This window comes from Diplotaxodon limnothrissa, linkage group LG22, assembly GCF_057381915.1.
Source record: "Diplotaxodon limnothrissa isolate DT_005_m linkage group LG22, D_limnothrissa_male_GT1.1, whole genome shotgun sequence".
Classification (NCBI taxonomy): Eukaryota; Metazoa; Chordata; class Actinopteri; order Cichliformes; family Cichlidae; genus Diplotaxodon; species Diplotaxodon limnothrissa.
The window spans coordinates 18,372,938-18,400,754 of NC_140616.1; the positions used below are offsets into that span (position 1 = coordinate 18,372,938).

At 41.1% G+C, this 27,817-nt stretch overlaps 1 protein-coding gene across 1 annotated transcript; it reads left to right on the plus strand.

The window, feature by feature from the left end:
• The first annotated feature begins 365 nt into the window (after nucleotides 1-365).
• Nucleotides 366-27,817, plus strand: triqk (triple QxxK/R motif containing). Its single transcript, XM_085346426.1, has 4 exons — nucleotides 366-504; nucleotides 7,495-7,569; nucleotides 17,246-17,331; nucleotides 26,033-27,817. Exons 2-4 carry the CDS (start codon nucleotides 7,509-7,511, stop codon nucleotides 26,138-26,140), a joined length of 255 nt encoding a protein of 84 aa, XP_085202552.1. The 5' UTR covers nucleotides 366-504; nucleotides 7,495-7,508; the 3' UTR covers nucleotides 26,141-27,817.

Sequence of the window (27,817 nt, forward strand, 5' to 3'; positions counted from 1 at the left end):
CTAGTTTTTGCTACCTGATATTATTGACAGTTTAGTATGATGTAATGATGTAGCACTGTTATAAAGTCATATGCCTGATGGGCTATTTTTGTGTTTTGTGCATAGCAGCAACATCTAAAACTGTTTTTTTTCTGAAACACTGAAGAAATAAATACCATTTTGGTGACCCTGGTTAAAAAGTTTTGAGGAGAAAAGGATCCGCTTGGGAGTGTCCGACTATCAACCCGTCACATGCTGCTCCAGTGTTTTTGTCTTAGCGTCCCACCCGGCGCCCCGCTATTGGTCAAAACGAAAGATACTCTTGTTTCATTGGATGAAAAGGCTGCCTGCCATCGATGTTGCCGAGCAAAACAGGAACTGTCCGCGGAAGAAGTGATGTGTTGGCATTTCGGAGAAATTTAGATCAAAGTCCAATAAATAAAATTGGTGAAATCGGTCGTCCTGCGGGTTCACGTAAAGCAGCCGTGCATATCGTAAACTTCTTCTCGTCGACGCGTTCACAGTGTAAGTATCGCCGTCAGTGCAATGAATCAACATTGCTTCTTGCACGTCTCTACTTACTGCGGTGTTTTGGAGTCTTTGCACACACATTAAAGGGCTTTCAGAAACATTAAATGGGTGTTCTGTTAATAGTCAAGACTTACTGGTGATTTTGACGTTGTTGAGAAATCGAAGGACAAGCATCAAGCATTGTTGCGCAAGCATATCATAAATCTGCCTTTTTACATTTGACCTTACTTTTGTTTACGTTGTTGATGTCAGTGAGGGGAGAATAAACTGACGAAACAAAGCTGACCTATCAGTTCCAGCAAACATAAAAACATTCAGACTAAATAATCATGGTTTTGCTTTGTCTGAATGGATACTGGTGGTAAAGACTTTCAACGATTTCTTTCCAAACACATACAGCTTAGAAAATAGCTGCTGATCTGTGAAAATATTTAACTTTGAAGTGCTGAATTTTATCAACATTTATTTATTTGTTTTTGTGAGGCACTGGGGCCCTATTTAGCATGACCCTTTGCTAACACTACTTGTGCATTCACGTGCATTTATAATTGTCACATTTTCCAGATTGGGAAGTTGTTCTTCTGACTTTGCTTCGTTCATGTGCTTGGGAGTCAGACTGTGGCACCAGCATGAATGGTACAAAGAAAAGATGTTATTTTGAAGTTTACCGAGAATACATAATTTTTCAGACTAATCTGGGTCACCTGGAGCAACTAGAGCTTAATATGCAATGCTATACTCAGGTATGCCTTGCTAGTATGAGGTTTTTCTTTTGCCTTCAGAGTTGCCTAAATCATCTGAAGCATAGATTCAACAAGTTGCTGAAAACATTCCTCAGAGGTTTTGTCATCTTCCTGTTCCACCACATTGCAAAGGCACTTTTTGGAATTGAGATAATTGGAGCACAGTGAAGTCATTATCATATTTAAGGAACCAGTTTGTGATGATGTGAGCTTTGTGACATGGTGTGTTATTCTGCTGGAAGCAGCCATCAGAAGACTGGTGCACTGTAGTCATAAAGGAACGGACAGCAGCAACAACTTAGGAAAGTTTGTGGTGTTTAATTGAGGCTCAGTTGGTATTAAGGCACCCAAAGTGTGCTAAGAAAATATCCTCCACATCATTTCACCACCACTATCAAAGCCTGAGCAAATTGTAGCCTCACTTTCTTAGTTGACACCTAGGGGCACCTGGTGTGGTCCTCTGCGGACGATCTGATATCCTCGTGTTGGCGTTGTTGCAATGTTGAACCTGGAACAACATTTATTATGATGATGTGGGAACAACACCAACACGAGGATATCAGATCATCTGTCTTCTGCTGCTGTTGCCCTTCTGGAGACGCTCTTCTGCATCTATTGCTTGCAATAAGTAGCTATTTGAATTACGTTGCCTTCCTATCAGCTCACTGGAGTCTAGCCATTCTCCTGTCACCAGAGAGCTGGATATTTCCTTTTTCAGACCTTTATCTGTAAACCCTAAAGAAATCCTTTTTCTTCACATTTGCTGTACGTTTGCACTTGGAAACAATTTCTCCAGATTGACATCACCATATAATTACTCAATGAATCCTACAGCACATTGACATTAATGATTTTCTGGCTCTTTCACAAATTCCTTCACCTGCTAAAGCTGATGGTTGTGAATCGTCTTAAATGCTAAATTTACAGACAGGCTGGTATACTTATTTAAACATTATGAGGGCAATGTGAGCAAGATAAAGACAAATCTTTTGTACAGATACTTAATACAACCGTTTGTTTCTTTTGGTTCAGTTCATATGTACTCATTTGTAAGCATTTTCTTGAATGACACTCGTCTAACCTGTGCACGGCAAGTAAAACCTTGACTTGTAGTTTTTACTCTACTGGGGTTGAAGACTGTGTCTTTCAGGGAAATGGCTGTTGTAAAATGCTTTAGTTTTAAAAAATAAAGCAATTTTTTAAAATCCAGATTTACTTCAGGTTTCTAGTAAAGTGAGATTACAGTTAACACTGTTAATGACAGGAATGTATTATTCGCCTTGTCATCTATGACTATACGGTGAAAAAATGGACAGGGATGTATTATAGTATCAATTCCAACAATGCACCTGTCACTAGCAGCAGCATGCTGCTTTGCTATGTTCCACTGATGCAGATGCAAAATATACTCAAATGTATCTGTTCAAACGTTAGTGACTCCAATTTAGGTATATTATTGTGATGCTAATGAATAATACTGCATAGCAGCAGCTCTGAGAGCCTCCAACTGTTAACATTTTATTTTCATTTGGACAGGTTCCTCTCCTCCTTTTGTCTTTCTCTGACTTGCTTTTATTTGCTGACTCTGGTTTCCAGCTGCTGGAGAACAATAGCTGTGCATACATCCTTGTTCTATGCTGCCACTAAGAGTGTTTGAAATGTAGCTGAAAACAGTGTTTTTAATGTAAGGTAAAATTCTGGTTACCCAAGGCAGCTGCAGTCTCCCCTGAGAAGGTATCAGTCAGCACAGGCAGCCAGCCACGCTCCTTGAACATGCTAATTCAGTCTCTCTCCTCTATTCCCCAGCTGCAGCTCTAGATTCTCCACCACTCTTGTTCCTCTTGGATACACATAGATACTTTTTCCTATTCACCTAACTCTTCCTCTTATGTGCACACCTGCATACAAATGTTTCTTTTTACCACACTTGAACATTTTCTTTCTTTCTTTCTCTCTCTCTCTTTTTTTTTTTTTTTTTTTTTTTTTTTTTTAAATTATAATCATTTATTGTTAGAGTAGCAGGATTTAGTAGCTGGTATTATGTGTCTAATGTGGGTAATTGTAAATCTTTTCACCTCAAATCTTTTGCCCAGAGAACAGGACGGACATTTCTGTATCATCAGCAACCACACGTACGCGTCCCTAGATTCACTCTTACTTTTCCCACTATTTTAAACAAAGGGCTACAATATTGATTGATGCAGTGTGTTGTGAGAGAGTCTGTCTGGAATTTAGAGCAGGAGAAACAAGCGTTTTGGATTGATGCAACAAACAGGCAGTCCTAAGTTTTGTAAAGAAAAGCATTACGTGGGCTTAGATGCTTCATATTCATTTCTCTTATTTAGATTATCTTTTGGCCATAAGGCATTTTTAAAAAATCAACAGTTATAGTAGATCAAAGACATTATAATGGTATTTTTATATAGGATAAAACCCCAGTAACACATCTAATGGCATCTGTAATATTCCAACTTTATATAGCCAATTAAATTAATTAAATTTGATTGTAGTGTAGTTCTTGTCACTTGAATGTATACCATTTAAAGTTATATGCCAGTGGTGTACTTTTAGTAATTGACACACATTTGTATTCATTTGATTATTTATTTATTTATTTATTTATTAGTTATTTGTGTTAAACATCATAAAATCTTTCAAGTATTGTTTTTATTATAGGTACACAGAAAAACAACCTTGCCATCTCCAAATACCATAACCAGTGAATGGTTATGGTTAAAATACTCGATATACTTAAACTAGCTTCTATAATCAACTAAATTGGGTTTAAAATTAATTAATCAAAATCAAGACCCAGTTTTTTTCAGGCCTAAACATTATGGGACAAGCAAACATAATTATAAAGAGAATCCTTTGTGTGGTACCCATGAGGGTCACCTGTCTTGAGAAGCTTTGCGAGGCAAGCCTTTACCCTAGCCACCATTAGTTTCTGCTTCTTTGTGGGTCTTTCTGCCTTTTAGTTTTGTCTTTATTAAGTACCTTAATCTGCTTCACAGACTAAGCCGACAAAATTCAAGTCAGGTAACTTACTCTGCCGTTTAAAGCTCTGACTTCAAACGCATCACAAAAGAAACATTCTCCAGCTGGACTGTAAAATGCTATCCCACCAGGGGCCTGTTCTTCGTACCGCGCTAAGTGAGTTAGCTGGGTGAGATTGTTGACGATTTCGCGTGATCCTGGATCGTTCGGTTCCCCGAAGCCCATCCGGGACTTGCTGTCATAGCAACAGAGCCGTAAGCGTAAACCTGCTGGGGAGCAGGTTTACTTTATGTAAACAGGATTAGATCACGGCCACGCAGGTATGTCCGCGTCATTCATACGAAAGCAACAGCGATATTCCACCACTGTTTCACCATAAATAAATAACATCAATGTAACTAAAGATAATGCAGCACTTGATCCTTTTATTGATTTCACACAGGTCATTCCCTAAAAAAGGGAAATGTACTATTAACATTCTATTACATGTATGTGATTATTACAGATGTAATTCATATTTCAGAGTAGTAATTGTAAATTACTTCGTGTAATCAAGATGAGAGACCACGGCTATAAAAGCGAAGGTGGATTTGGGAAGTCTGTCGCAGTCATATCCTGTCCGTTTACGCGAGCAACCCATTGCGGAAGGTGCAAGATTGATAAGGAGAGTCCTCAGAATTCAGCGTATATTGCGGGACAGACAGGATCCTTTAGCTCAGCGCGACAGTGTGCTCATAGAGAGATATCGATTTTCCCGTGAGGGTATTATTCACTTAACCAACTTGTTGACGAGGGGGTGCAGGACCACCACCTGTCTTTTTTTGCTCTGCCCTTTTCTTGGTTGCTGTTATGAACAAACAAACAGATTATTTCAGGGTCTCTTTCCAAGAGACGACAAGCAATATAAGTGATAAATATTACCATTCTGTAGAATATTCTTATATTTCACTTTTACTTGTTCCCATGTTCTAGTGGGTCCTGTTGTGGCTCTAATGTGAAAGGGGATATAATATAACATATTATAATATAATATAATATAATGTAATATAATATGGTGTGATATGATAAATCTACCCTACCGCCTACTGGTGTTGGCCAGAGGGGCCGATGGCGCAATATGGCAGCCTGGCTTCTGTCAGTCTGCCCCAGGGCAGCTGTGGCTACAACCGTAGCTGCCTCCACCAGTGTGTGAATGTGAGAGTGAATGAATAGTGGCATTGTAAAGCGCTTTGGGTGCCTTGAAAAGCGCTATATAAATCCACTCCATTATTATTGTTATTATTGAATTACTTACGAGTTTGATTTGTCAGCAACTTTCTGCCAGCCCTCTCTCCTTGCTTTTGCAGCCTTTGCAGTGTTCCCTTGCGTTTTAATTAAACTCTGAAACTCCTGAAATCCCTCACTCAAGAGTTCTTGCTCTGCTGCCGAAAAATACCGAGCGCGCTCCTTCGACATTTTCGCCGACCAATCAAAGGGTTGCCGATCAATGTTTCTACTATCGATGCGTAGCCCCTGTTGGGCCACCCAGTGATCTCACATTACTTCATCCAGCTATACTAATCGTCAACAACAGGTGTGTTCGGGGAACCGGAATAGCGAGCTCAGAGTTAGCGCGATGATTTGGTCTTGGATGTTTCATTTGATCTTGGATGTAGTAAGCGACGTACGAAGCACAGGGCCCAGGTTTGGAGCATTGCGAAAGGCAAGAAATCTCATATGATCGACTTTGAGTGTTTTCCTTTGCATGTCTGGCCTGTGGATCTCAGATATCATCACTTCTGCCAACGTTTCCTCATCCACAGCCATTTTTCTTTCTGTTTTCACGTTTATCTGAACTTTCTTCCTCCTGAGTTGCACCAGTGGTCTTGAGTTCATTTACATTCATGAATGAGTCCCTTGATTGCAGATGCTGACAATGATACACTTACCTCTATGAGAGTGCTCTTGACTTGGTTAGATGTTGTGAAGTGGTTCTTTTTCCACCAAAGAAAGGAATCTCATATCATCACATCATCATGTCTGGCCCTTTAGTGTTGCTTTGTTGTTGTGTTGATTTGCCTTGTCCTAAAGTTTCTAGTTCCGCTGACACATCTGGTTTTCTGATCAATATTTTTGGACGTCATATTGAGACCTACAGCTACAGAATGCCAATTCAACACTTTCATTTGTCATGAAATAACATAACACACCTGACCATGAAACTGCTTATTGATTAGATTTTTTTCATTTCACTGCGAAATAAAAGGACTGTTAAAATTGCTGATTATACCTAAATGGTTAATGAGGATTTTTCTTCATTAAACTTCTTGATTGGCAGCTATTCTTCACTCACATCTTGTTTGCTTTATTTTAGTCCATTGAGGTGATGTACAGAACCAAAAGAGTCGCACGATAGTTCAGGAATTCTCTAGTGATGGGAGTGATATTTAGCCTTTTGTTCACCACGCCACTTCCTGTATGGACGCCTCTTTAAACAGGTGAAACGGAAAATGACTTGCTTATTATGACTTGATATGTTTATAGGGATGTCTTTTACTGTGTAATCTGCAAGTGCAATTTACTGACTACAACAGCCAATTGTCTAATCATTATCTGGCATGTTATTGTTACCAGTGCCCCTTGTTCTATTATATTTAAACTTGAAGAAGGTTCATTTATTGAAACACAAGCCAAATAGAAGAGAGAACCATATCAAATCAAACCCTGCAGCACGTTTGTTTTCTTATTCATAAGTCTTCTTCCTTTGACCACGTCTTTGTTACTCCTGCTGTGCAGTGCTTTTATGTTCATATTTATTCTATACCCCAAGTGTAGTCACTCACTTGTACAATTACATCCTAAAGATATTATTTATATTATTCATAGCTCTCTGTCTTTATATCTTACCTCTGAGCTGTCAATGTAATCAAAGAGAACTCATGGTGTGAAGGAAAATGGTGCTAGGCTAAATGAGATGGGTAGGAAGTGCACATGCCGAGAGCGTAACACACATGGTAGGTGGTGAGAATTAATTTAATTACGTGTAGCAGATGTATGTGAAAGATAAACCATCTGCCTGATCAAAATTGACTACTTTGTGCGCTATATGTGATTGTGTATTAACTTGAATCCTTCCTGCAGATTTCATAAATTATCCCGAGCTACAGAAGGAGTGGAGCTGCAGTATAGTTGCAAACAATCGTGAGTAATGTGGAGACTTAACTGTGAAATTGTCTCAATGTTTTTTATTCTCATTTTCTGTCAGGTTGAGGACGGAGGATGGGGAAGAAAGATGCCAGTGCAACCAAATTACCGGTTGATCAATACAGAAAGCAGATTGGTGAGTCATCTGTACTGCTGCTCGGCAACAGCAAATCAATCAAATGTAATTAAATGAAATAACGCACAAGGTGTATTTGGAAAAAATAAAAAATAAAAACTGGTCCATAAAAAGCTTTATGTTCGAAGTTCGTCTCATCTCTTATTTTAAGGTAGTGTTCTCAGGCAGTCATTTTTTGTTTTTTCAACATTCATCTGATTGCGTGCTGTGAAATGGTCCCCTAGTGAGATAGTCAAAGCAGACTTGTATAATAACAAAGAAATTTTAGAGGAACCAATCTTAAACAGCTTAAAGCCCATAAGTTTTAGGCATGAACCCACTGGCATCAACACAACCTGCAACTTTTTCTGCTTCCTGAAAATTAAAATCTAGCCCCTTTGAGAAATGCATTCCACTGATCACTGAAAACTATCCATAGTTGTACAAGAAGAGGAACTTGAGTGGTTTTTGAATTTTGTGGACCTGTTCTGAAAACCTTTTAGTTATTGCTAGTTGACCTGACATGTTTGAACTGTGTGGAAATCATACACAGTGTAAAACATAGATCTAGCATCTAGGTCTAAAAAGAGAAGCAAATGCAACAGTGCTTTATACATGCGCTACTTCTAATGGGGGCCAAAAAGACTTCTAATCCAATAGAAATCTATTGGAAAACTGCTCTCAGAACTGATCTCATAAACATTTTACAGGTGATTTTATGCAGTTGTGATTGACAAGAGTGCTTTGTAGCCCAATCCACCCCTTGGTCATCACATTTGTTTTTAAAATGCCAAGACTATAGCAGCTAAAAAACTTCATAATAAGACTTCATTAACCGATGGGTGATGTTATGATCGCTGTATCTATCTTCATACTGTCTATGGTGAAAACTCATCCAACAAACTGTTTTTCTCCATTGTCATAAATTCTCTATAGCAGCGTATATAACATATGGCTGATAGTTTCAGCAAAATTCTACCAATAAATTAACTAATAATTAAAACAAGGCTACTGGTAATTATTTTGTGATGCTTTTTTGGTAGTTTGTATTTATCTACTTGTGGTCGAATTCCATTTGACACATAATCCTCACTGATTGGTTGATTGTGCCAGTGTAGGAATGCACACGTAATTAATGCCGCATTATAAAAAATCAAGCTGACATTCCACATTTAAGAAATCACATATAATAATAATTATTATTATTATTATTATTATTATTATTATTATTATTATTATTATTATATGTTACTGGGAAGTATTTGGTGGCCGTTCTCACATTTGTCAGTGTAGGATTATGCATCATCTCTTTGCATAGCGTTGGAAGTGTTTCTGGTTTGCACTAGAGTAAAAAGAAAATTCAACCAAATTCACAGCCATTATGCAAACTGTGCAAATAATTCCACTTGGTCATGAAAAAGCAGCGTCTCAGGTGACAGTGAATACGTTGCTTAAAGACCATCTTGTCAGAAGCTGTTTTGTCAGGTTTATTGGCTTTCTAATCATGTAGTATTTACTTCCCCCTTCATTCCCCTTTCTTCACAAAGGGCCAACTAAGGCAATATGATTGGAATCAATCAAAGGCTCAGCCAACTTTAGCGTGCCAGCTGTGGTTTCTTAAAGATCAGTGCACCTATCATATCTTTTTGTTTTTGTTTTTCTCGTGTAGAGCAAAGCCAAAAGGTCGCCAGTGGCAAAGCTGGATAATTGTGGGCAGCTGACAGACTTGGATACAAAGGGAAGCTCTGTTGGCTTTGCAGGCTTAAAGGTTTTACTTTAAATCCCGGGACTCCCATTTTGTTAACATGAAATGTGACACAGTAGTCTTATAAGACACAAAAGTCATGCAAATGAACTTTTCATGAAAGATCTGGTTTTGGCCTTGATTAATTGACAACTAATGACTGATGATTTGTCCTTTTACAAGGTAGTAGAGTGATGGCACAGTGCAGTTACTAAACTAACATGATGTCTGAGATTTATTTGGATCTCCATGACTGTGGGAATCTAAAAATCTGATGCTACAGTACATTCAAGGAAAGAATATTTAACTTGGTGACTTGAATCCCAGTCCAAGAGATGTGGCAACAACATCTGGCTACACAAATGTGCATGTCCTTTTCTTGCGTTCTTTTGCTTAGTTAGTAGTTAACTATGATTACTTCAATAGATACACATTGATACTACCAGGTTGGACCCCCTTTTGTCTTCAGATTTTGGCATAATTGTATTACACAATTACTGCGGATCTGTTACACAGTTGCTGTAGAGCTGCACATCCAAGATGGTATTCTGGGTTTCCCCCCCAAACTCAAAGATACTCTGTTGGCTTGAGATCTGGTGACTATGGAGGCTGTTTGAGTACCATTTTGTTATGTTCTGAGCTTTGTCACATTGAGTGTTATACTGCTGGATGTAGCCACCAGAAGATGGGGGCACTGTGGTCACAAAGGGATAAATGTGGTAACCAACAGTAGGCAGGCTGTGGTGTTTAAATTCTGCCAAATTGGTGCTAAAGTAACCAGAATGAGCCAGAAGTATTCCCACACCATTAAACCACCACCCTCAGCCTAGACCAGTGGTGTCAAACTCAAATACACAGTGGGCCAAAATTCAAATTTGGAACAAAGTCGCGGTATGGCTTCGCGGGCCAAATGTATTTAGGCTGGCCAGAGTTTGACACCTATGGCCTGGACCATTACTAGAAGCCAGGATAAATCTCTTTTATGTTGTTTATACCAAATTTTGATCCTACCAAAGTGGCAGCAGACTCATCAGACCAGGCAATGTTTTTACAGTTTTTGTTGTTGTCCAATGTTTGTGAGCCTGTGTGAATAATACCCTCACTTTCCTGTTCTAAGCTGGGAGGATGCTGGATCCCATGCCAGCTGTCTTAAGGCGAGACACAGGTTACACCCTGGACAGATCGTCAGTCTGTCGCAAGGCTAACGCATAGACATAGACAACCATTCGCACTCACATTCATACCCGCATTCACACTTATGGGCAATTTCGAGTTTCCAGTGGACCTATCCCCACTAACTGCATGTCTTTGGACTGTGGGAGGAAGTCAGAGTACATGGAGATGCTATATATTTATTTAAAAAGCTGTAAACTACGGTGACGTTACTGTGACAGTAATGGCATTGTTCTAAACACCTTCATTCCAGCTTTAAGTACATGTTATTTCTTTTGCCTGTGGTGATTCACATCCTCACATTTTTTCCAGGTTTTGTATTTTCTGGTGTTAATTTTGTGTTAACAGGACTCGTGGTGCTCTCATGAGTTTTAAAGCAAAATGTTTGGTTGGTTCATATTTCCATTTCTAAAGTTATGTCACGTTTATCCTTCTTTCTTTTTGTTATTATTGTTAAAGAAAAAAAGATGGCACTGTAAGTCCAATTGTGTTTTTTATTTTATTTTATTTTCCTCAGGCATGTGAAAGCTTTTTACACCACCAGCTTATAAAGGAGAGGGATTGCTGTTGTATATGTTTTCATACTGGGACAGAAGAATAGAATTATTTAGCCTGAAGATATCCCTTCTGCCATTATGCAAAACCTGATAGGTTCAACAAATGAGAGACAGACATAACATAACAAGCTCATCTCCCGCCATCACATCCTCTCCCACGAGTCCATTTTTTCTTTTCCTTTCCCCCATTTAGTGTTTTCTTTCTGAGCACATCTTATCACTTCAGAAATGTGTAACACACTTTGGTCCCATCTCTCCCGCCGCCTTCCTCCAACCCCTCAATTTCTACCATTTTCCTTCTGTTTGAAAAGGACGGCCATCAGGCAATTTCACTGAACCACTGTTTAACAGCAAAGGTGAAAAACAGAGCGTGGGGGGAAAAGATGGAGAAAAATGAAGTCTTCAATGGAGCATGGGGCTTGTTCTCCTCAGAGCTGGAATGGGCCACACATGGTAATTTGAAATCGTAATAGGTAGCTTATTCATGGCACATCGGCGGTAGTCCAGGCTGGTTGTTGAGCTGTACCATCATCTCTGCTGGAGTGCTTTTGTCATGGCAGATGGCCAGTGCATTCAAACCCAGGACCTTCAAATAGCTACTGTTGACACTCTCTTTTTTTTAATAACATTATTAAACCTGTTGTAATTGAATGCCCTTAGGATAGATAAAGCTGTAGCATTCTTACATGTAAGTACAAGTGTTCAGTCACAATGATCCTTAATGCTTGTTGAAAACTAGGGAAAATTGTCCACATAGATAAAGACACCCACAATTTTAAATACAAAATGTCAAGCTGGAAGCCAATAGCTTTACAAGTTACCATTTTACATGCAAATAAAAGATAACACCCATGATATACTGCTTCTTACAGGTGAAATACTTCACTCCTATCTGTAGATAAGACAGCGCAGTAGATCGACAAGGTGTACCAGTTATCTCTCGGCGTTATATCATGGATAATCTCCCTTTATTATTTATTATTTCGCTTCCTTTCTCTTCCAGTAAGCGAAAAAGGGCTCAGTATACCCCAAGAGTCTGGCATCAGTTCTCAGGTTCTACCACTCATCCTGGCAGATGTCAGCGATCCGCACCATGTGGTCACTGACTATATGGCTGCAATGCCAGATAGACGCGGAAGCAAAGCATGAAAACTGTCAAACACGCTGTCGGTGTGTTTCCCGAATTGTCCCAGGGCACTCAGAAACCACTAGACAGGGCTGTCTGTCCAAATTACTCTGCCTGTGTTGGATGCAGTATGTGGGACGGTTAGTCCCCATAAACACAAACAGTCACCCACAGAAATCTTCAGGCATTTTAGTTTATTTATTTTTCCTCTGAACATACACATGTCCCTGTTTGTGGTCATTTTGGCTTAGCGATAGCTGTGTGCTGTAGGCAGTAAATGGTTTTACATATATTGGCTTTAAAGCAACCTGGTGTTATATCATCTATCAGTTTAATAATGAATTGGTGGTTACTTCAGAGCTGCCCTTGTTTTGGGTCATATAGCTACATCCATTAAATTCATGCTCACATTCACACCAGTGGCCAGTTTCAGGATTGAAAGTTGGACTGTGAGATGAAGCTGGGATATGCTGAGACCTGAACACCCACACAACACAGGGAGAACATGCAAAATCCTCAGAAAAACACCCAGCCAGTGCATTCAAACCCAGGACCTTCTTATTGTGAAGCAGCAACATTAACCACTGTACCACTGTGCTCAGTTTCCTGTTCTCAGCTGACAAGAGTGACTATTGCAGTCTGCTGCTATAGCCCATCTGCTTCAAGGTTTGGCATGTTGTCCGGTCAGAGATTCTCTTCTGCAAATCATTGTTTTAGTGAGTGGTAATTTAAATTAATATTGCCCTCCTATCAGCTTAAAGCACTCTTTCCATTCTCCTCTCACCTCTGGCATCTACAGGGCATTTTTACCCAGAGAGCTGCTGCTTAGTGCATATTTTCTCTTTTTTGGACCATTCTTTGTAATCCTTAGGGATGGTTGACTAGGAAAACCCCAGTAGATCAGCAGTTTCTGAAACACTCTGACCCGCCCATCTGGCACTAATGACCATGCCAAAGTCACTTACATCAGCTTTCTTCCCCATTCTGATGCTCAGTTTGAACTTCAGCAGGTTGTTTTGACCATGTCTACATGTCTAAACTTGTTGCCATGCTACTGACTGATGAGTAATTCGTGTTAACAAGCAGGTGAACAGGTGTACCTAGTCGTGCTTGCAATTAAACTGAATATTGCTGCAAGTTTTTCAGTAGTCATCCTCATGCCTGTCTACTAAATGAGTACAGTGGTACTGTAAGTCCATATGTGTGCTCTGAACCATGTTCTTATACTTTAAGTCTATTTTTTCCTTTGCGTTGGCTTTTTTGCTGTGTTCTGTCTGACACAGGCAGAAGTTTGGAGCTGCTGCCGCTTTGCTAATGTGCTTCTCGCTCATGGTTTATATGAAGACATGGCATTAGATGAACTGTGGGGTATACTGGGTTCATAATGGAGCTCGTTGCAATGGTTTTTAATACTTTCTGACACTGGAATAAATTTACCAAGATGTGACTGAGAATAGTATATAATTTGTTTTTGTTTTTTGTTTTTATATATAGGAGGATGCATGACTCGAATAAAAGAAGCCGAACTATACTAGTTCATGATAGGCTTTCATTTCTCAGTTCCTCAAAAGTAGGAAATAATTTATTCACAAAATGATCCCCATGTTTCTCATTCTATTCCATTTTTAAATAACAAAGAAGGAGGAAAGGGGAAGTTGAACAGAGCTGTACTTAGTTAATTATATGAAAGGCTTAAGGTGGTCTCACCAGTTGTGAACAATTCACTCTTGAACTTGCAACCAGAAATCTAAAAGTAGACATGGTTGTCTAAGGGTTTGTTGCATATAAAAAGGGATGAATTGAATCTACTCACTAGAGGCTTGACGTAAATGAACATCCTGCCGTTGCACACCTGTTACAAATGTGGCTGTGCAGTTTCGATTTGGTTACTACCTTCATTGTGATAGTGGGGAAAAATGATCTCCTTGCAAAAGAGAAAGTGTCAGCAATCAAATTGCTATTCTAAGCAAAGAGGGGTATTATTAGCATCACATCATGACTGGAGTAAAGGTTTCAAATGGCTCTCAAATGCTTTGCGAAAACTCAGTCAGCCATATTCCGAACATTACCAGGGAGACTGAAAGAAAAACCATATGATCACGAGGTTCAGGGCATCGAGCTTTGTTAGAAACAGCTGCATTTTCTAAATAAAGAACATGTTATTTCAGTCTGTAGCAGGAAGACGATCTCATCAGAGGATGGGTAGTGTCTCCAAACCGCTTCACAGAAAGGAGGAAATGAGAGCAAACACTTGGCATGGCTTAAGACATCAAAATGTTTGTGTGGACAACTGAAGAATTTAACGATGACTTAGACTTTAAGATTCACAGCAGTAACAGAAAGGTGTGAGACGATAATCAGCCTAGAGAATGTCAGTGCAGCGTGTCAACACAGTGTAATGGCAGATAGCTTGAACTAAACACCTGCACCAAAACAAGTAGCAACCCACTGTTCAGAGGCACGTAACATCCTTTGAGCTACATCCTTGCGATGATGCTCGAAGACCAAGGAGTGCTGAATATCGCAGTAAACTATTTGGGGCATTGTCTCCATTTTTGATAACATGTCTCATCTTTATGCAGACTTGTGGAGTCCAGCTTGAGCGCTGTCATTAATGCAAACGGCGATTACTGAATAAGATATTCATGAAATTAATTTTTTTTTATCACAACTAAAAATTTCACCAAAATTGTTAAGCTTATTTTGCCAGCTGTAATACAGGTTGTTCGAATTGGATCTGTATTTGTTTTCTAAAATAGAAGCATTTAGGAGGCTCAGGCTGTTGGATTCCATTGTATGCATTAGAAACTTAAAATAAATGGTAAAGTTTCTTATCATCACTCACCACTCTTCTATCTTCATTTTAATGGCCAATTTGTATGACACAAATCACATACCTCCCCTCTCTTTCCCTTGAGTGCACAATCACATGTGACTAATTTTAGCTAATACCCCCTACCTGTCTCATTATGCTAAACAGAATAATGGCTCAAGATAAAAACTAATTTCACAGCCGTCTTCATCAGACTCCATTTATAGGTAACCTGATGACAAACAAGCAAGAAGAATCTGAACTTTGCTTTAAGCGGTGGGGGGAGAAGGCCACTTTCACTTTTCCTCTCTGTCTCTTCGGCGATGACTTCAGTGAAAGGCACGATCGGGGAAGCCATCCCAGCAGGTGCCCTAGGCCGTTTTACAGGGGTTAATGTTCCTCTGAGACGTGTCATTGTTGTTGCTGTACAGGAGAACAGTGATGGCTTTTCAGGGTGGCAGGCTGAGGCAGGGAGGGATGGGAGGATTGCTTGTAGCTCAATGCAGGTAGATAATTGGTGACAGAAAATGTCTCAGTGGAAACGGTGATGACAAATAGGAGTACTCATAAGCCTAGTGCAATATCATCAGGCACGCGCGTGTAGATTGTGCAGGCTCCAAACCCACGCAAATAAACCACAAGAGAAAGCTGCTGTGTAGCTACAGGAGGTACACCAGTGTAACACAGCAGCATTAGAATACCATATACACACACTGAGGTAATTCTCTAGCATATACACTACTCTACACATTACCTTGCTTGGTGTAAGTATTCTGATTTGGCCTCAGTTAAGTACTAATTGTTACCAGATGGTTATGTCTTCAACCAATATATACATCTAGCATTGAAATTTAAACCCCGTCCTTGCTCACATCACGCCATTTACAGTGTGAAAATCTTTGCAACGGTTATGTGAATAGTGAGCAACCTGAGGTGCCCTCCAATCAAATTTTCCCCTCTCCACTTTCTGACAAGTGGAGGAGACATTCAGTGCCCCCCGTAATGAATTCCCACTAGCTCGCTGTTTGCTCCTGGCAACACGCTCCCCATTTCTATTAGCCCTCCACAGAGTCAGTGGGAGGTGAACGAAGGGTTCAGGACCAGGAGGAATGGGGGGGGGGGGGGATAAAAGAGAGCGCGGAGAGATGGGAAGTGAATATCAGATCTTGGAAAAAAGATGCAGGGGGAGCAAGATTATTGAAAAGCAGGTGAAATGCTTAACATAAGGCTAATGGTCATTTCCTCTGTGACTGGGCCGTAAGAGTGACACCTTATTGAGTGGAAATCAGCTCTACACACGCACACACCTACACCTGTTTTCCCACTAGCTTATTTCAGCTTTTCCCTCTCAAACCCTCTCCAAAATACATCTTCCAGTCTCTCTTCCTATTCGCCATTGTAAACAAGGATTAATTGGAAGAGGAAAAACCACCAGGTCTCAGTCTGTACTATGTAACATCCCTGTTTTTCTAATGAAGTACAATCAAGTTTAAATCATGAAAACTTCATAGTTAACTTCAAGCACCACACTCATCTTACCATTAATCAAATCTAGATTTAACCATAAGTTTGAAGAAAGAATAGTTTAAAAAAAAAAATAGGAAATTGCACAACTTGAACACACACACACACACACACACACACACACACACACACACACACACACACACACACACACACACACACACACACACACACACTGTTCAGCAAGCTGTTGCCTTTCCACCCTATTGTTAGCAAAGTTCCTTTTCCTGCTGTGTGTTGTTTCTAATTAGACCAAGACAACCAGCTGTCTCACACACACACACACACACACACACACACACACACACTTTTTGCCGGGTGGCCAGTTTGCCCACAGGACTCACCCTTGAGAATTTAGCCTACGGGAAGTCAAGTAAGCACAGGTGAACCGTGTGTTTTGTAGACTGCGTGAGGCGTGTATATGTTTATTTGAGAAATTTCAGTAGTGCACAATTTATTTCTCACTTTCTCACCACCCATTTTTGAGCACATGAATATATAGAGAGAAACTCACATTTAACTGTTATATTTCCATTCAGCAACCTCCCTATTCTGTAGAATAAAGACCAGAGTACAACCAGCATTTATGAATTATATAAAAACCATTTGTTCCCAGAGTGCTACACTTCTACACAAAAACTTTCTGGTCTCTTTGGTTGTTTGGCAACAGTAAATGAAACCTGTCACTCAATATCAGTCAATCTTGGTCATTTATTTGTGTACTTCATTTAATTTCTTTTTATCTATTTCATGTGTTTTAGGTAAGCAAGACTACAAAAAGACAAAGTCGGTTTTGAAAGCAACACGGCTGAAAGCTGAAGCGAAGAAGAATTCCTCTGGATTCAGGGTGAGACTTGGTTTCTGTTTAGGACTACTGAAGCCTTTATCTATATACTGAGCTTCAGTTCATCCTTTGTCATTTTTTTTTTTTTTTTTTTTTTTTTAATAAATAGGACAGGGGGAATGAATGAGAGAAAGAGGGGGAGAGAAAGAAAGAAAACCAAAGGGGAGAAGAGACGGTGAGAAGGGGGGGGGAAGAGAGAGAAAAAAAAAAAGAACTCCTGGGTCACCTGTATGGAGAAAAAAAAACAAACAAACAAAAAAAACAAACAGAGGAGACAGCAAACAACAAAGAGCAACATAATAATAGAGAAAACAAAGCACCATCACAATAAACTAGCTAGTCATAGATATCAATATTTACTAAATAATAAACGATATTGTGCAGCACGCAAGATAGACAGCGCACAGTGTGCTTTGAGGCAGCAGCCAAGAAAGCTTTAGTCCGCGTCTGTGAATACCCATGTGTGCATACCTGTGTGGATCAGCATGCTTGCATTCCAAAGGTTTCTCCATGTAATGATCTGCTAGGGAGTGTGGGGGGGCCACAGCCCCGTCCTCCAGGGTGTGAAGCGGGTATGGAGGAGATCAAAACTCCAGACATCCAGAGGCCCCCAGAACACAAGAGACCATGGAAGACCAACAGAGGGGCAGCCGCGCCACTGTTCCAGTAAGAGCTGAGGAGAGTCCCAGATGAGGGCTCGCCCAGCAGCCGCGGAGCAGAAGTCAGGGGGAGTTGCAGTGACGCGCCCGTGAGCTCCGCCGGCCCCCAGCTGTGCCTGAGTGACCGAGCCCCAGGCCGAGAGGCCGGGGGCACCCCACCTCCAAAGGGGCCCGAGCGAGCCCCAGGCCCCAGGCCCCGACAAGCGGCCGCCAAGGAGTGAGCCGGTGTGTACCCGGACGCCCACCCCCAGACACAAAGAACCACCAACACACCGACACCTGAGGGAGTCCGCCACCGGCAGGGGAAGTGGTGGTGGGTGGAGATAGGCCTCCAAACCTTGGAGGGCCTGAGGTGTCCCCAGAGAGGTGGCGTCTGATACCCAACCTGACATATAGACACAGACATACAGGCACACACAGATACAAACATCCATTCCCACCCTCATGCTCTCATATGCACTCACTCCACACTCAACCAACGTGGAGACAGACATAAAGAGACGCTGTACACACGATCACACTCCCCAAGCGTACTCTACAAACCGGGTCTAGGTACCCTTGCCCCTGGAGGGGGGAATTGCACCCAGACCCAGGTGGTGTTACCCTTTTCCCTGCGGTGGGGAGAGGCAGACCACCCCGACTCCGCAGCAGCAGGGAGGCCCCACACCCCAGACCGCAGTCGGACGGCCAACTCCTCCTACTAGCCCTCCCGCTCCAGCAGGCCGCAGAGAATGGGGGTGGGAGAAGACTCCAAACCTCCCTCCACCCGCTCATTGTAGTGTTGATGCATATGTGTTCTAAGGTGCAATTAAAACCCAGGAGGGCATGGAGCTACCTGCCAGAGAGCAGCAGGTAAGCGCATAGTCCCTCCTGCTAGCCCTCAATGACTAAGTGTATTTAAAATTGAGAGGTGGGCAACGACGTCAGGGGTGAGGTATACACCCTGATGGTAATTTGGACTCCGTGATTGTGCCCACCCCCAAGATCCTATATGTATGTGTAATGAGAGTGTGAATAATGTGAATGTCTAAGTTGTGGGATAAAATTGAGGCAGAGGCAGCCAGAAGGGGACAGGGGGGGGGGTAGCCTCCTCTGCACCCTGGTGACATACCCCCACTCCAAGGCCCTGCATGTGTGGGTGGTTGTGGAGGAGCGGGAAGAGGGAGGCAGCTGGAGATGGGGAGGGAAGGAAGGGAGGGGCAGGTAACCCCTCCCTGGGGCCAGCTCCCCCGCTGACCCCAGTAGGCACTCCCATCCTTCGCGACCCGCCAGGGAAGGGGGGCCCAGGCCCATCAGACCGGGGCCCAGTGCAGTAGCGCCCTCCGGCTCCACAGAGCCCTGGACAGTCCACCCAACCCCACCACAGAGAAAACTGCACCCACCCCACCATCCACACATCTTCCAGACTACATAAGACGGTAAACGCCCAGGCTGAGATCTTCCTCCACCTCTCCTGTATCTCCCCCTCCTGCAGAGAGTTCCTGAAGAGAAGAAAGCTCCTGCAAGATGTGACCATCCCCCCCCACCAGTTGAAGAGCCCCCCAGGCGGCTCGACGCACCGGCGGCACCCTGCTCCAGGGCCGGGCCCCCATGCACCCACCCGCCCACAACCCCGGCAACACACCAACCAGGACCCAAGCCCCCGAGGCCCGGCCCGGGCCCCAGCCCAGAGACGGAGCGCCCGTCCCATGCTCCTTTTTGTATTAAGTTTTTATATTTATATTATTTATTCCAGACTCTTCACACTGTCTTATTGAAAGAAGTTACTCTAGGTCTTCAGGGAATATAATAATCCATAGTAGATCTTCACATAATTATGTGCTGTTCTATTCTTTTAAGATCCCTGCTGCTTTGCTAAAGAAGGTATGCTAGTGTCCTTCATAGATTGTGTGTAAAATAGTGCTTTTCTTTAACAAAAAGAGGAGATATAAAACACAAAGGTGGTCTTATCCTTTCAATGGCAAAGGAGGGGCAACAGGAAGGTGGGTGAAAAGAGGAAAATACAGTATGCAGATGAAAGAAGATGAAATGGATAGAGCAGGTAATGCTAAAGTAAAAGGAGGTCAAGAGATTTGGAGCCAATGACGGGCAAGGCTGAGACGTGTAGAGAGGAGGGAACATGGATCTATTGGCCAAAGGATGCTGAAGATGGAACAAGAAGAAAAGAGGAAGACCAAAAAGAACATTTTGGGATATGAGTGGCCCTGCAGAGGGTTGGTGTGACAGAAGAGGATGCTAGCATCAGGGCGAGATGGAGGCAGATGATCTGCTGTGGCGCCTCCTAAAGGGAGCAGCCAAGAGAAGAAGACGATTGAAATCACAGATTCCATGAGAGGAACTTTTATAACTTTATTTTTTTAGTGAAACTCAATTGAAAGACGTCATTACAGTAACATTCAGTATTAGTCCTTGAACACTTATTGTCCTTTGTTACACTGACAAGTTCTGCTTACAGGACATTAAAAGCCAAAATGTTTCACTTCCTGATTAAGCCTCAGTTGCTACGAAGTGGGCAGAGATGAACAAATCACAATGAGGATTAAACACTGGGTGAAATGGTCAGGTTTTAAAATATGCATCTCTTAGACATGCAGGGCCTCATTAAACACGTCTTTAATCCAATTAGATTAGTCCATATCTTGAAATATTGATATTGGTCATGAATAATTCATGTTTTTCATGCCCAAGATGAGTGGAATTTTCAGAGGTTGGATTAAAAATACCTCTGGGACGAGGATATTAAACTGTCTTAGACCTCTTGGCCCCGAGTTCGATTGAAATTCAGCCCAAATGTAATGGATATTTGGTCACGCTTGCTTTCCCATCAAGTCCTTTTAGCGTGATATGAAGTTGAAGAAGTGATTTTTACACAGCTCTCTGATGACAGTAGAAAGCCTCCCTCACTCTCTCTCTCTCTCTCTGAACCTTTGGTTGACAGCAAAGATTTGGCTGGAATTTTTAGGGCTGGTTTGGATGTTGGGGCATGTTGTCTGCTTCTCTTCTCTTCTCTTCTCTTCTCTTCTCTTCTCTTCTCCATATTCCTGGTTGAGATGCTGCTCTCAGATGCAGCTGGCACCTCAGAAGGGCCAACAGACATGCGGGCACAGAGAATCTGACAGCTGCCAGGGCAGGCTGTCTCGGGGCTGGGGTAACGGGGCAGTCTGGATGAGTTGGCAGAGAGAAAGGATGGAGACACTGTGGTGGAGAAAGTGAGAGAAGGAGAACTTCTGTTCCCACCATAGTGCTGAGTTGTCTGGGTTGCTTTAAAAAAAAAAAAAGAAAGAAAGAAAGAAAGGAAAAACAACCCAAAAACCAGCCACCTGCTGTATCCATGCAGGTCCTTATACACAGGTTGAGTCACAGTGTGTTTACGGAAGTAACAACTTGTTGCCAGAACACAAGTCTTTGCCTCTTCCAAAGAGTGAATGGTATGTGGTAATGACAGCAGAGAGGGAGAAACTGGCAGGAAGTGCAGTCTGCAGCCTCTCCTCAGGTTGCCTAGAGAAGAAGCAGCGCCTTCAAAGTAGCTCCAGCACATTATCTTGCAGCAGAGGAAACGAGCCTGCTGCCTTGTCTAATTGGCACACTAGCCTTCTGTTCAGTTCTGCACTGTTTTCCCTCAGTCTTATTTAGCCGCTGAGCCTAGGAAGTTGTGGTAGAGTGGGTGGGGTGGGGTTTCTTATGGAATTGGCAGAGGATGGAGACGACAGATAATGATGGGTATCTTCCATCTGTCATTTGTGAATGTGTGCTGTGTGGCGAGCGAGATCCTATAGATCCACAAGTATTAGTTTTTTGGACATTTTTGCCTCTTTGTGACAGGAGCAGGTGGGTCAGGACGCAGGTGAGGATTTGAACCATGGATACAGCTTCATATCTTGAGTTGTTTTAGTGTTTTTGAAATTACATCCTATTTTTCTATACAGTATTTGGCATTTCTTATGTTTGTACAACTATAACTCACGTCAAGAAGCTCCAACTTTTGTTTTAACGGGGCAGATTCGAGTAACTGAAGCAGTAATTGGTGAAATGCCCGAATCAGTGCTGTTAGAGAAAAGCTCAAGGTTGTGTTGGGAGCTTTGTGGCCTTTTGTTCTATTTAATGGTGCTGCTGTTTATTTCTAACATGACAGTGGCACATTCGAGCTTTTAAACTTTAAACTTGTTTCCATTTCAGCATGGGGATGTAACAGCAGAGATGTTGTAATCAATTTACTCTTTGGCCAAATTAAAGTGAAATTTATTCATAGTTACCATATCTGCCTTTTTTTTTTTTTTTTTTTTAAAGCAAATAAGCACCAAGTATAAAACGATGAAGATGATGATGTGTTTGGGCCCCATCCAGAGGTCTCCATCAAAATGTGGGCAGAGAGGGTGTGTGTGTGTGTGTGTGTGTGTGTGTGTGTGTGTGTGTGTGTGTGTGTGTGTGTGGAAGCACATAAATGTATTTGTGAGACAAGGCAAGAGTCAACGCAGTGGGCTACTCTTCTCGAAAACAATGATCTCAATCAAATGCAGGTGCTTTCTCCAATTCGAGTGTTTTCACTGAAACCCCTCCAGCTTGTTTTTATAGACAAGTCACTGTAACCAGCTGTTCTCTTTATCTCTGAGACCTGATGCAAAGAAGGGGGAGAAACCTGAATTGTAATTGTTTTTTGTGTGTCTCCAGCAATTCAATAAAATGCTTACCTATGTCAGAAACACAATGTTTTCTTTGTGATATTCTCGACAGAATTATAAACGCTTCTCTTTGTTGTGCTTCTTTTTCTTTTCTTTTTTTTTTCAAAGCTGCCACAGAACACACGAAAAAGCAGAAAACAATCAAGCCTCGGTGATTTGATAACAGTTCTCTTTTCTCCGAGGCCTAAGCAAAATAGAAAAGTAAATCAAGCGGTGGAAGCCTGGCGGTTAATATATGAAACTAAAGTGCATGAAATTTAAAAGTTTTCCAATTAAGCTAGGACTTTAAGCTGTTTGGAGGCTGCTGGGATTCAGATAAATGTGGGCTGAGGCTAATGAAGACCAATGCTGCTGATGACTAGGCACTACAACATGTACACAGATAGCTGTGGATTCTGTGACGCCTTTTAATTGTCACCCCCATCGCCTTCGTCAGAGAGGAATTATTATTAGCCCCCCACCACCCCTCATTTGTGCCGAGCTTTATCTCTCACTTGTTTTCTATTTCATTCTCACTCCCTTTTTTTATTATTTATTTATTTTTCTATCATTTTCTCTCTGCAGTTTGGCTCATTGACTGATTGTTTTTGTAGTCTGCCATGTGTGTATGTGCAGTATAAGGGAATCGTTGAACTGATGTTTTATCAGATTGTCCTATAGTTTTGTTGTTTCAATTTTTTAAAAGTGTCTTTTAGGATGACTAAGCTTATCTTATTTTCTTTTTTAGTGCTTTATGCCCGTCTTTAACCTTGCATCAGCCTCTTTCATGAACAGGTGGATTTTGTTAAATTTAGTTTTTCCCTGAAGTCTTTTTATAAATCTATAAATGGAAAACTGAATTTATTAACATTTGCAAAGATTTGAGATTTTTTTTGTAACACTTGCCACGTCACCTTTTGTTGTTTTGGCCCAGTTTGCAATTTAAAACTCATTTCCACACTCAAATATTTCTTTTTGAATAACCTCCAATCAGACTGTACTCTGTGCTCTTTTAAAGCTCTCCAAGCTCTCCAGTGTTGATTAGAAAGTTTGCTGCTAATGAGTTCTCTTGATAAAGAATAACTGGCATTGTTCAATACTCTGAGTGCCCCTAATGAAACTCCAGCTGATGAAGATTGTAATCGTGTGAGCACCACATAATGAACAAGCGCTCCTAATTCCCATTTTCAAGTTGAATACCACTCCTTTGGAAAGCCTCAATTTGTTTGACAATTAACCAATAGAAAATCTAAAAAAATAAAAAAATAGGCCATTTTGTAGAAGAAAGTTTAACTTTTCAGTAAAAATGGAGAGACGAAAAAAGTGAAAGTGGAGCCTGACTGCAAATAGATTTTTATTTTATTTTTTTAAATGCTGCAGCCACTTGGTACCTGGCTTCTGAAATGTGATGCTGCAATGTGGGTTTTTTTTTTTTTTTTTTTCATTTTTTCATAGATGTTGCTTCAATTTTACCTACCAGCACCTAATTATTACATATTGTGCCTGGTACTCTTTGCACCTCCATGTGAGAGAGAGAGAGAGAGAGAGAGAGCTTTAGCATTCAGTCATCCACCCATTCACACACACTGGTGATGGCAAGCTACATTGTAGCCACAGCTGCCCTGGGGCGCACTGACAGAGGCGAGGCTGCCGGACACTGGCGCCACCGGGCCCTCTGACCACCACCAGTAGGCAACGGGTGAAATGTCTTGCCCAAGGACACAACGACCGAGACTGTCGGAGCCGGGGCTCGAACCGGCAACCTTCTGATTACAAAACGAACTGCCAACTCTTGAACCACGGTCGCCCCAGTAGGGCGATAAGTAATTTAGTTTGAGTTTGTTTAACAGAAAAAAATGTTGTACTTATGAGTATATATCCCATTGGTATGTTATTGGGTCTTTCATCAATTGATGCAGTCTCATAAACTTACAGTTAATCCATTGAAAATTCATAGGAGTGAGTGGCACAGTGTTGCCCAGTTATCTTGAATACAGTGGCTGAGATGGATGGACACCGCAGTTCTGCCTAATCGTGTTTTATGTATGTGGCTAGAAACTGGCCACAAGCATAGTACACTTTATATGGTACTTTAAAATCACATATAAGCTTCTTTTTTTTTTTTTTTTAAACTGTATATGACCATTCAACTCTTTCTCATTATCTCTTTCTCCTCCTCCATCAGTCCTTTCTCTCCTCCCTCATTTCTAACTCCTCTCCTGAATTGAAGTCAGGTCTTTAACCCATGCAAAAGTGAATAAACATGCGTATTTAGTCCTGATATTGACAGTGACAGTTACTGTCAGCAGATTAGACATGAGACCCTCCCGTCACAGGACAGCTGACGAGCTGTCAACGACGACAACAACTGATTTCAAGCTAATAGTTTGATTAGTTGAGGTAAACGGTGGCCTGACAGTCTGCGCTCACTACAGATGAACGGCAGCCAGAGTTTGTCCTAAAAAAATTTGTTTTTTTTCCATATTGTCCAGCCCTAATCATCAGTCCCCTAAACCAAATTTTGTTTTAAGTTGTGATCATATATAAAATAGTTACTTATTATTTTCGAGTTATTATGTATTCTTAAGTTTTTCTAGCTCGATTGCTTAAATACTGGAGTAAAATGTACATTGTAATAAAAATACATAGTGGATTGGATTTTTTTTTTTTTTTTTTTTTATAAAGTAAGTAGTGTTTCACATTAGTGGTATTACCTAATTATGAGAAGTGATTTCTATTGGTACAGTTCTTTTACGATTTCAAATGTTTTTATAGAAATATTTTGTTAGCATATTTTCTGCAGGGCTAGCGTGTACGCGTCGTGTATATAACAACACAAAATTCAAATTAAAAAATAAAAGAAGAAGCTGTTTGACACTGTCAATGTGAAGCTGTGGAGGATTTTCAACTGCTTCCAGTTTACGTTTCTGGTTTAAATATGAAAACAGATACAAATTCATATATTATTATGACATCCACAGATGATGATGATAATAGCTTTGTTTGCTCCTCTGTAGTAATTTTTTTCCCTCCCAGTTTAATATCTGAAACTAAAATGTAATTGCTGTAGTTAGATTTGCCCTTTTATGCACATCAGTAGAACTGTGAGCGAGAGTTTAAATATTTGTGGTTTTCAAAACAAGCAAAGAAAACAACAAATCTTTATTCACATGCGGTGAATTCAGATGAAAAGAAAGGCATTAGAGACTTGGCAAATACAGACGTAACACAAATAAATAAGCACAACAATTATGAAACACTGCAATGACATTCAAACAAAGCAGACATTCATGAGTGTAAAGACAGACTCGGGATTTGGGCAGAAAAATAAAAAAATGCTCACAAGAACATTTTGAATATATTTTTAAACCTTTGCTTTCTCCTCAGGATGCGTTCCTGGTCATCGCGGCAATCCTGTTCTTCGTGCTCTGCGTGTACGCCTTCTTCTACCTTAACCTGAGCACCGAGATTAACCTGGACGTGGACGTGGATTAATAGGAGGTGGACAGTGGACCAAATACTTGGCTTCTCTGTTTTATGCACATGGGCGAATTGGTTAACGCAAACTGCCGTTTAGTTTCGTAGTTTTTTGGGGCTTTTGTTCGGGTTTTTTCCCCACATTTCGTTGGTGACGTGCAGACTGTGAACACACTATGAAAAGACACATTACTGCATATCACACAGTCAAGTTTCAGGGTTTTTTTTAAGACAAAGGTTTTGGAATTGATCAAACAGAAATATTTTGATATTTCTTTCTGCAATGAATTTTTTCAATCTAATGACTCTCCAATGTAAAACCTTCTTTCTTTTTTTTTTTTAATGTGAATTTAAGCCAACTAGAGTAAAGCATTTAAACGACGGTGACCTCCTGCTTGACATCTACCTTCTGTAAAGAAAGTTAGCATCCTTTTACACAACTGATCCGAGCCACAGTGGAGACTAAGCTTCGTTAGTCATATTCAGCAGAGTCACGTCCCACTGTTTTCACCGCTAATAGAAAAATGTAAATCTCCCGCCGAAGCTCTCGTCACATCGAGACAAACACTCGCCTCACATTCCAGTGCACAAACCTCTCCTCCTGGATATCTGGAGATCACAAAGTGTGAGATTAGAATCCACAAAGCCCTTGTCCTGATTGAACATGTGTGCAGAATACAGAATAACACGTTGCCCGACTTACGTTGTGGAGGCAGACATCCTCAGGGTAAGCACACAAATATGATTGGGTTCATCAGATTGAATGTAAATTGTGGAGATAATTGATGGCTGACGTGACACAAGCCTGCGTCTTTTTTCCTTATAAAAAACAACAACACTATTTTCATTCCATCTTGTGTGCATTGTATTCTGTAAAATGTGATATGTCTGTATAGAAAGGGATATGAAGGACTGTCAGTGCTTCTTTTTTCTACTGCTTCCCTCTGTGCCTGAGGCCTGCACGCTGCAATCATTTCAGTTCAAGTGCTTCCACTGTTTGAGAGATCATTTGTTAGCAGAAGCACAGAGTCAGTAGCTTTTTATTATCTTCATATAAATTTAATGGAATTCTTTTGGTTTAAAATTGTATTTTTCAGATTTTTTTGCGCAGAAAGGGCAATACTGTCATCTATAAGGTTTTTATAGAAAATGAAGTTTTGCATAGTGCATACAAGACCAATACCAAATACATATCAGTGCTTTAAGTTTATTCCAGCATGTTTGTATTTCAGAAACGCTCTGGGGAGGGACGAGTCATGTCTGCTGCTGATATGATTCCTGAAATGTGAGATAGATTTTGAGCTTTCAGTTTTTGCCTTTTCTCCCCTTTTCTCCCATGACCTTCTGACCTCTAGTAAAAGACCACATGTCAAAGAAACCATTATGATGAGCATGCACCCGCGCCCTCACTCGGAGGCTTTTATCTCGCCTTGATACGTCCGAGCTCCCTCCCCCAACACCATGAGCCTCCCACATGTGTAACAATAGATAGCCGGGTCTAATAGACCTTCATACATGACACCTGTTATCTGAAAGGTCACCATTACCAACTACAAGAGCCTTGACATCAGCACAATAGAAAGGATCTCGCTGCCCAACCCGTGTATTCAGACCTGTGTTTGGAAAGATCTTTTTTCATAACAGTACGGTGGTTTGTTCTGTTGTCGAGTACATCTGTTAAATAAACATCTTAAA

Bases quoted from the DNA above. Each gene is read 5' to 3' on its own strand.
- triqk (XM_085346426.1), top strand. From the start codon at position 7,509: ATGGGGAAGAAAGATGCCAGTGCAACCAAATTACCGGTTGATCAATAC. The intron at 7,570-17,245 runs GTGAGTCATCTG...CATGTGTTTTAG, and splicing joins TCAATACAGAAAGCAGATTG to GTAAGCAAGACTACAAAAAG. The intron at 17,332-26,032 runs GTGAGACTTGGT...CTTTCTCCTCAG, and splicing joins AGAATTCCTCTGGATTCAGG to GATGCGTTCCTGGTCATCGC.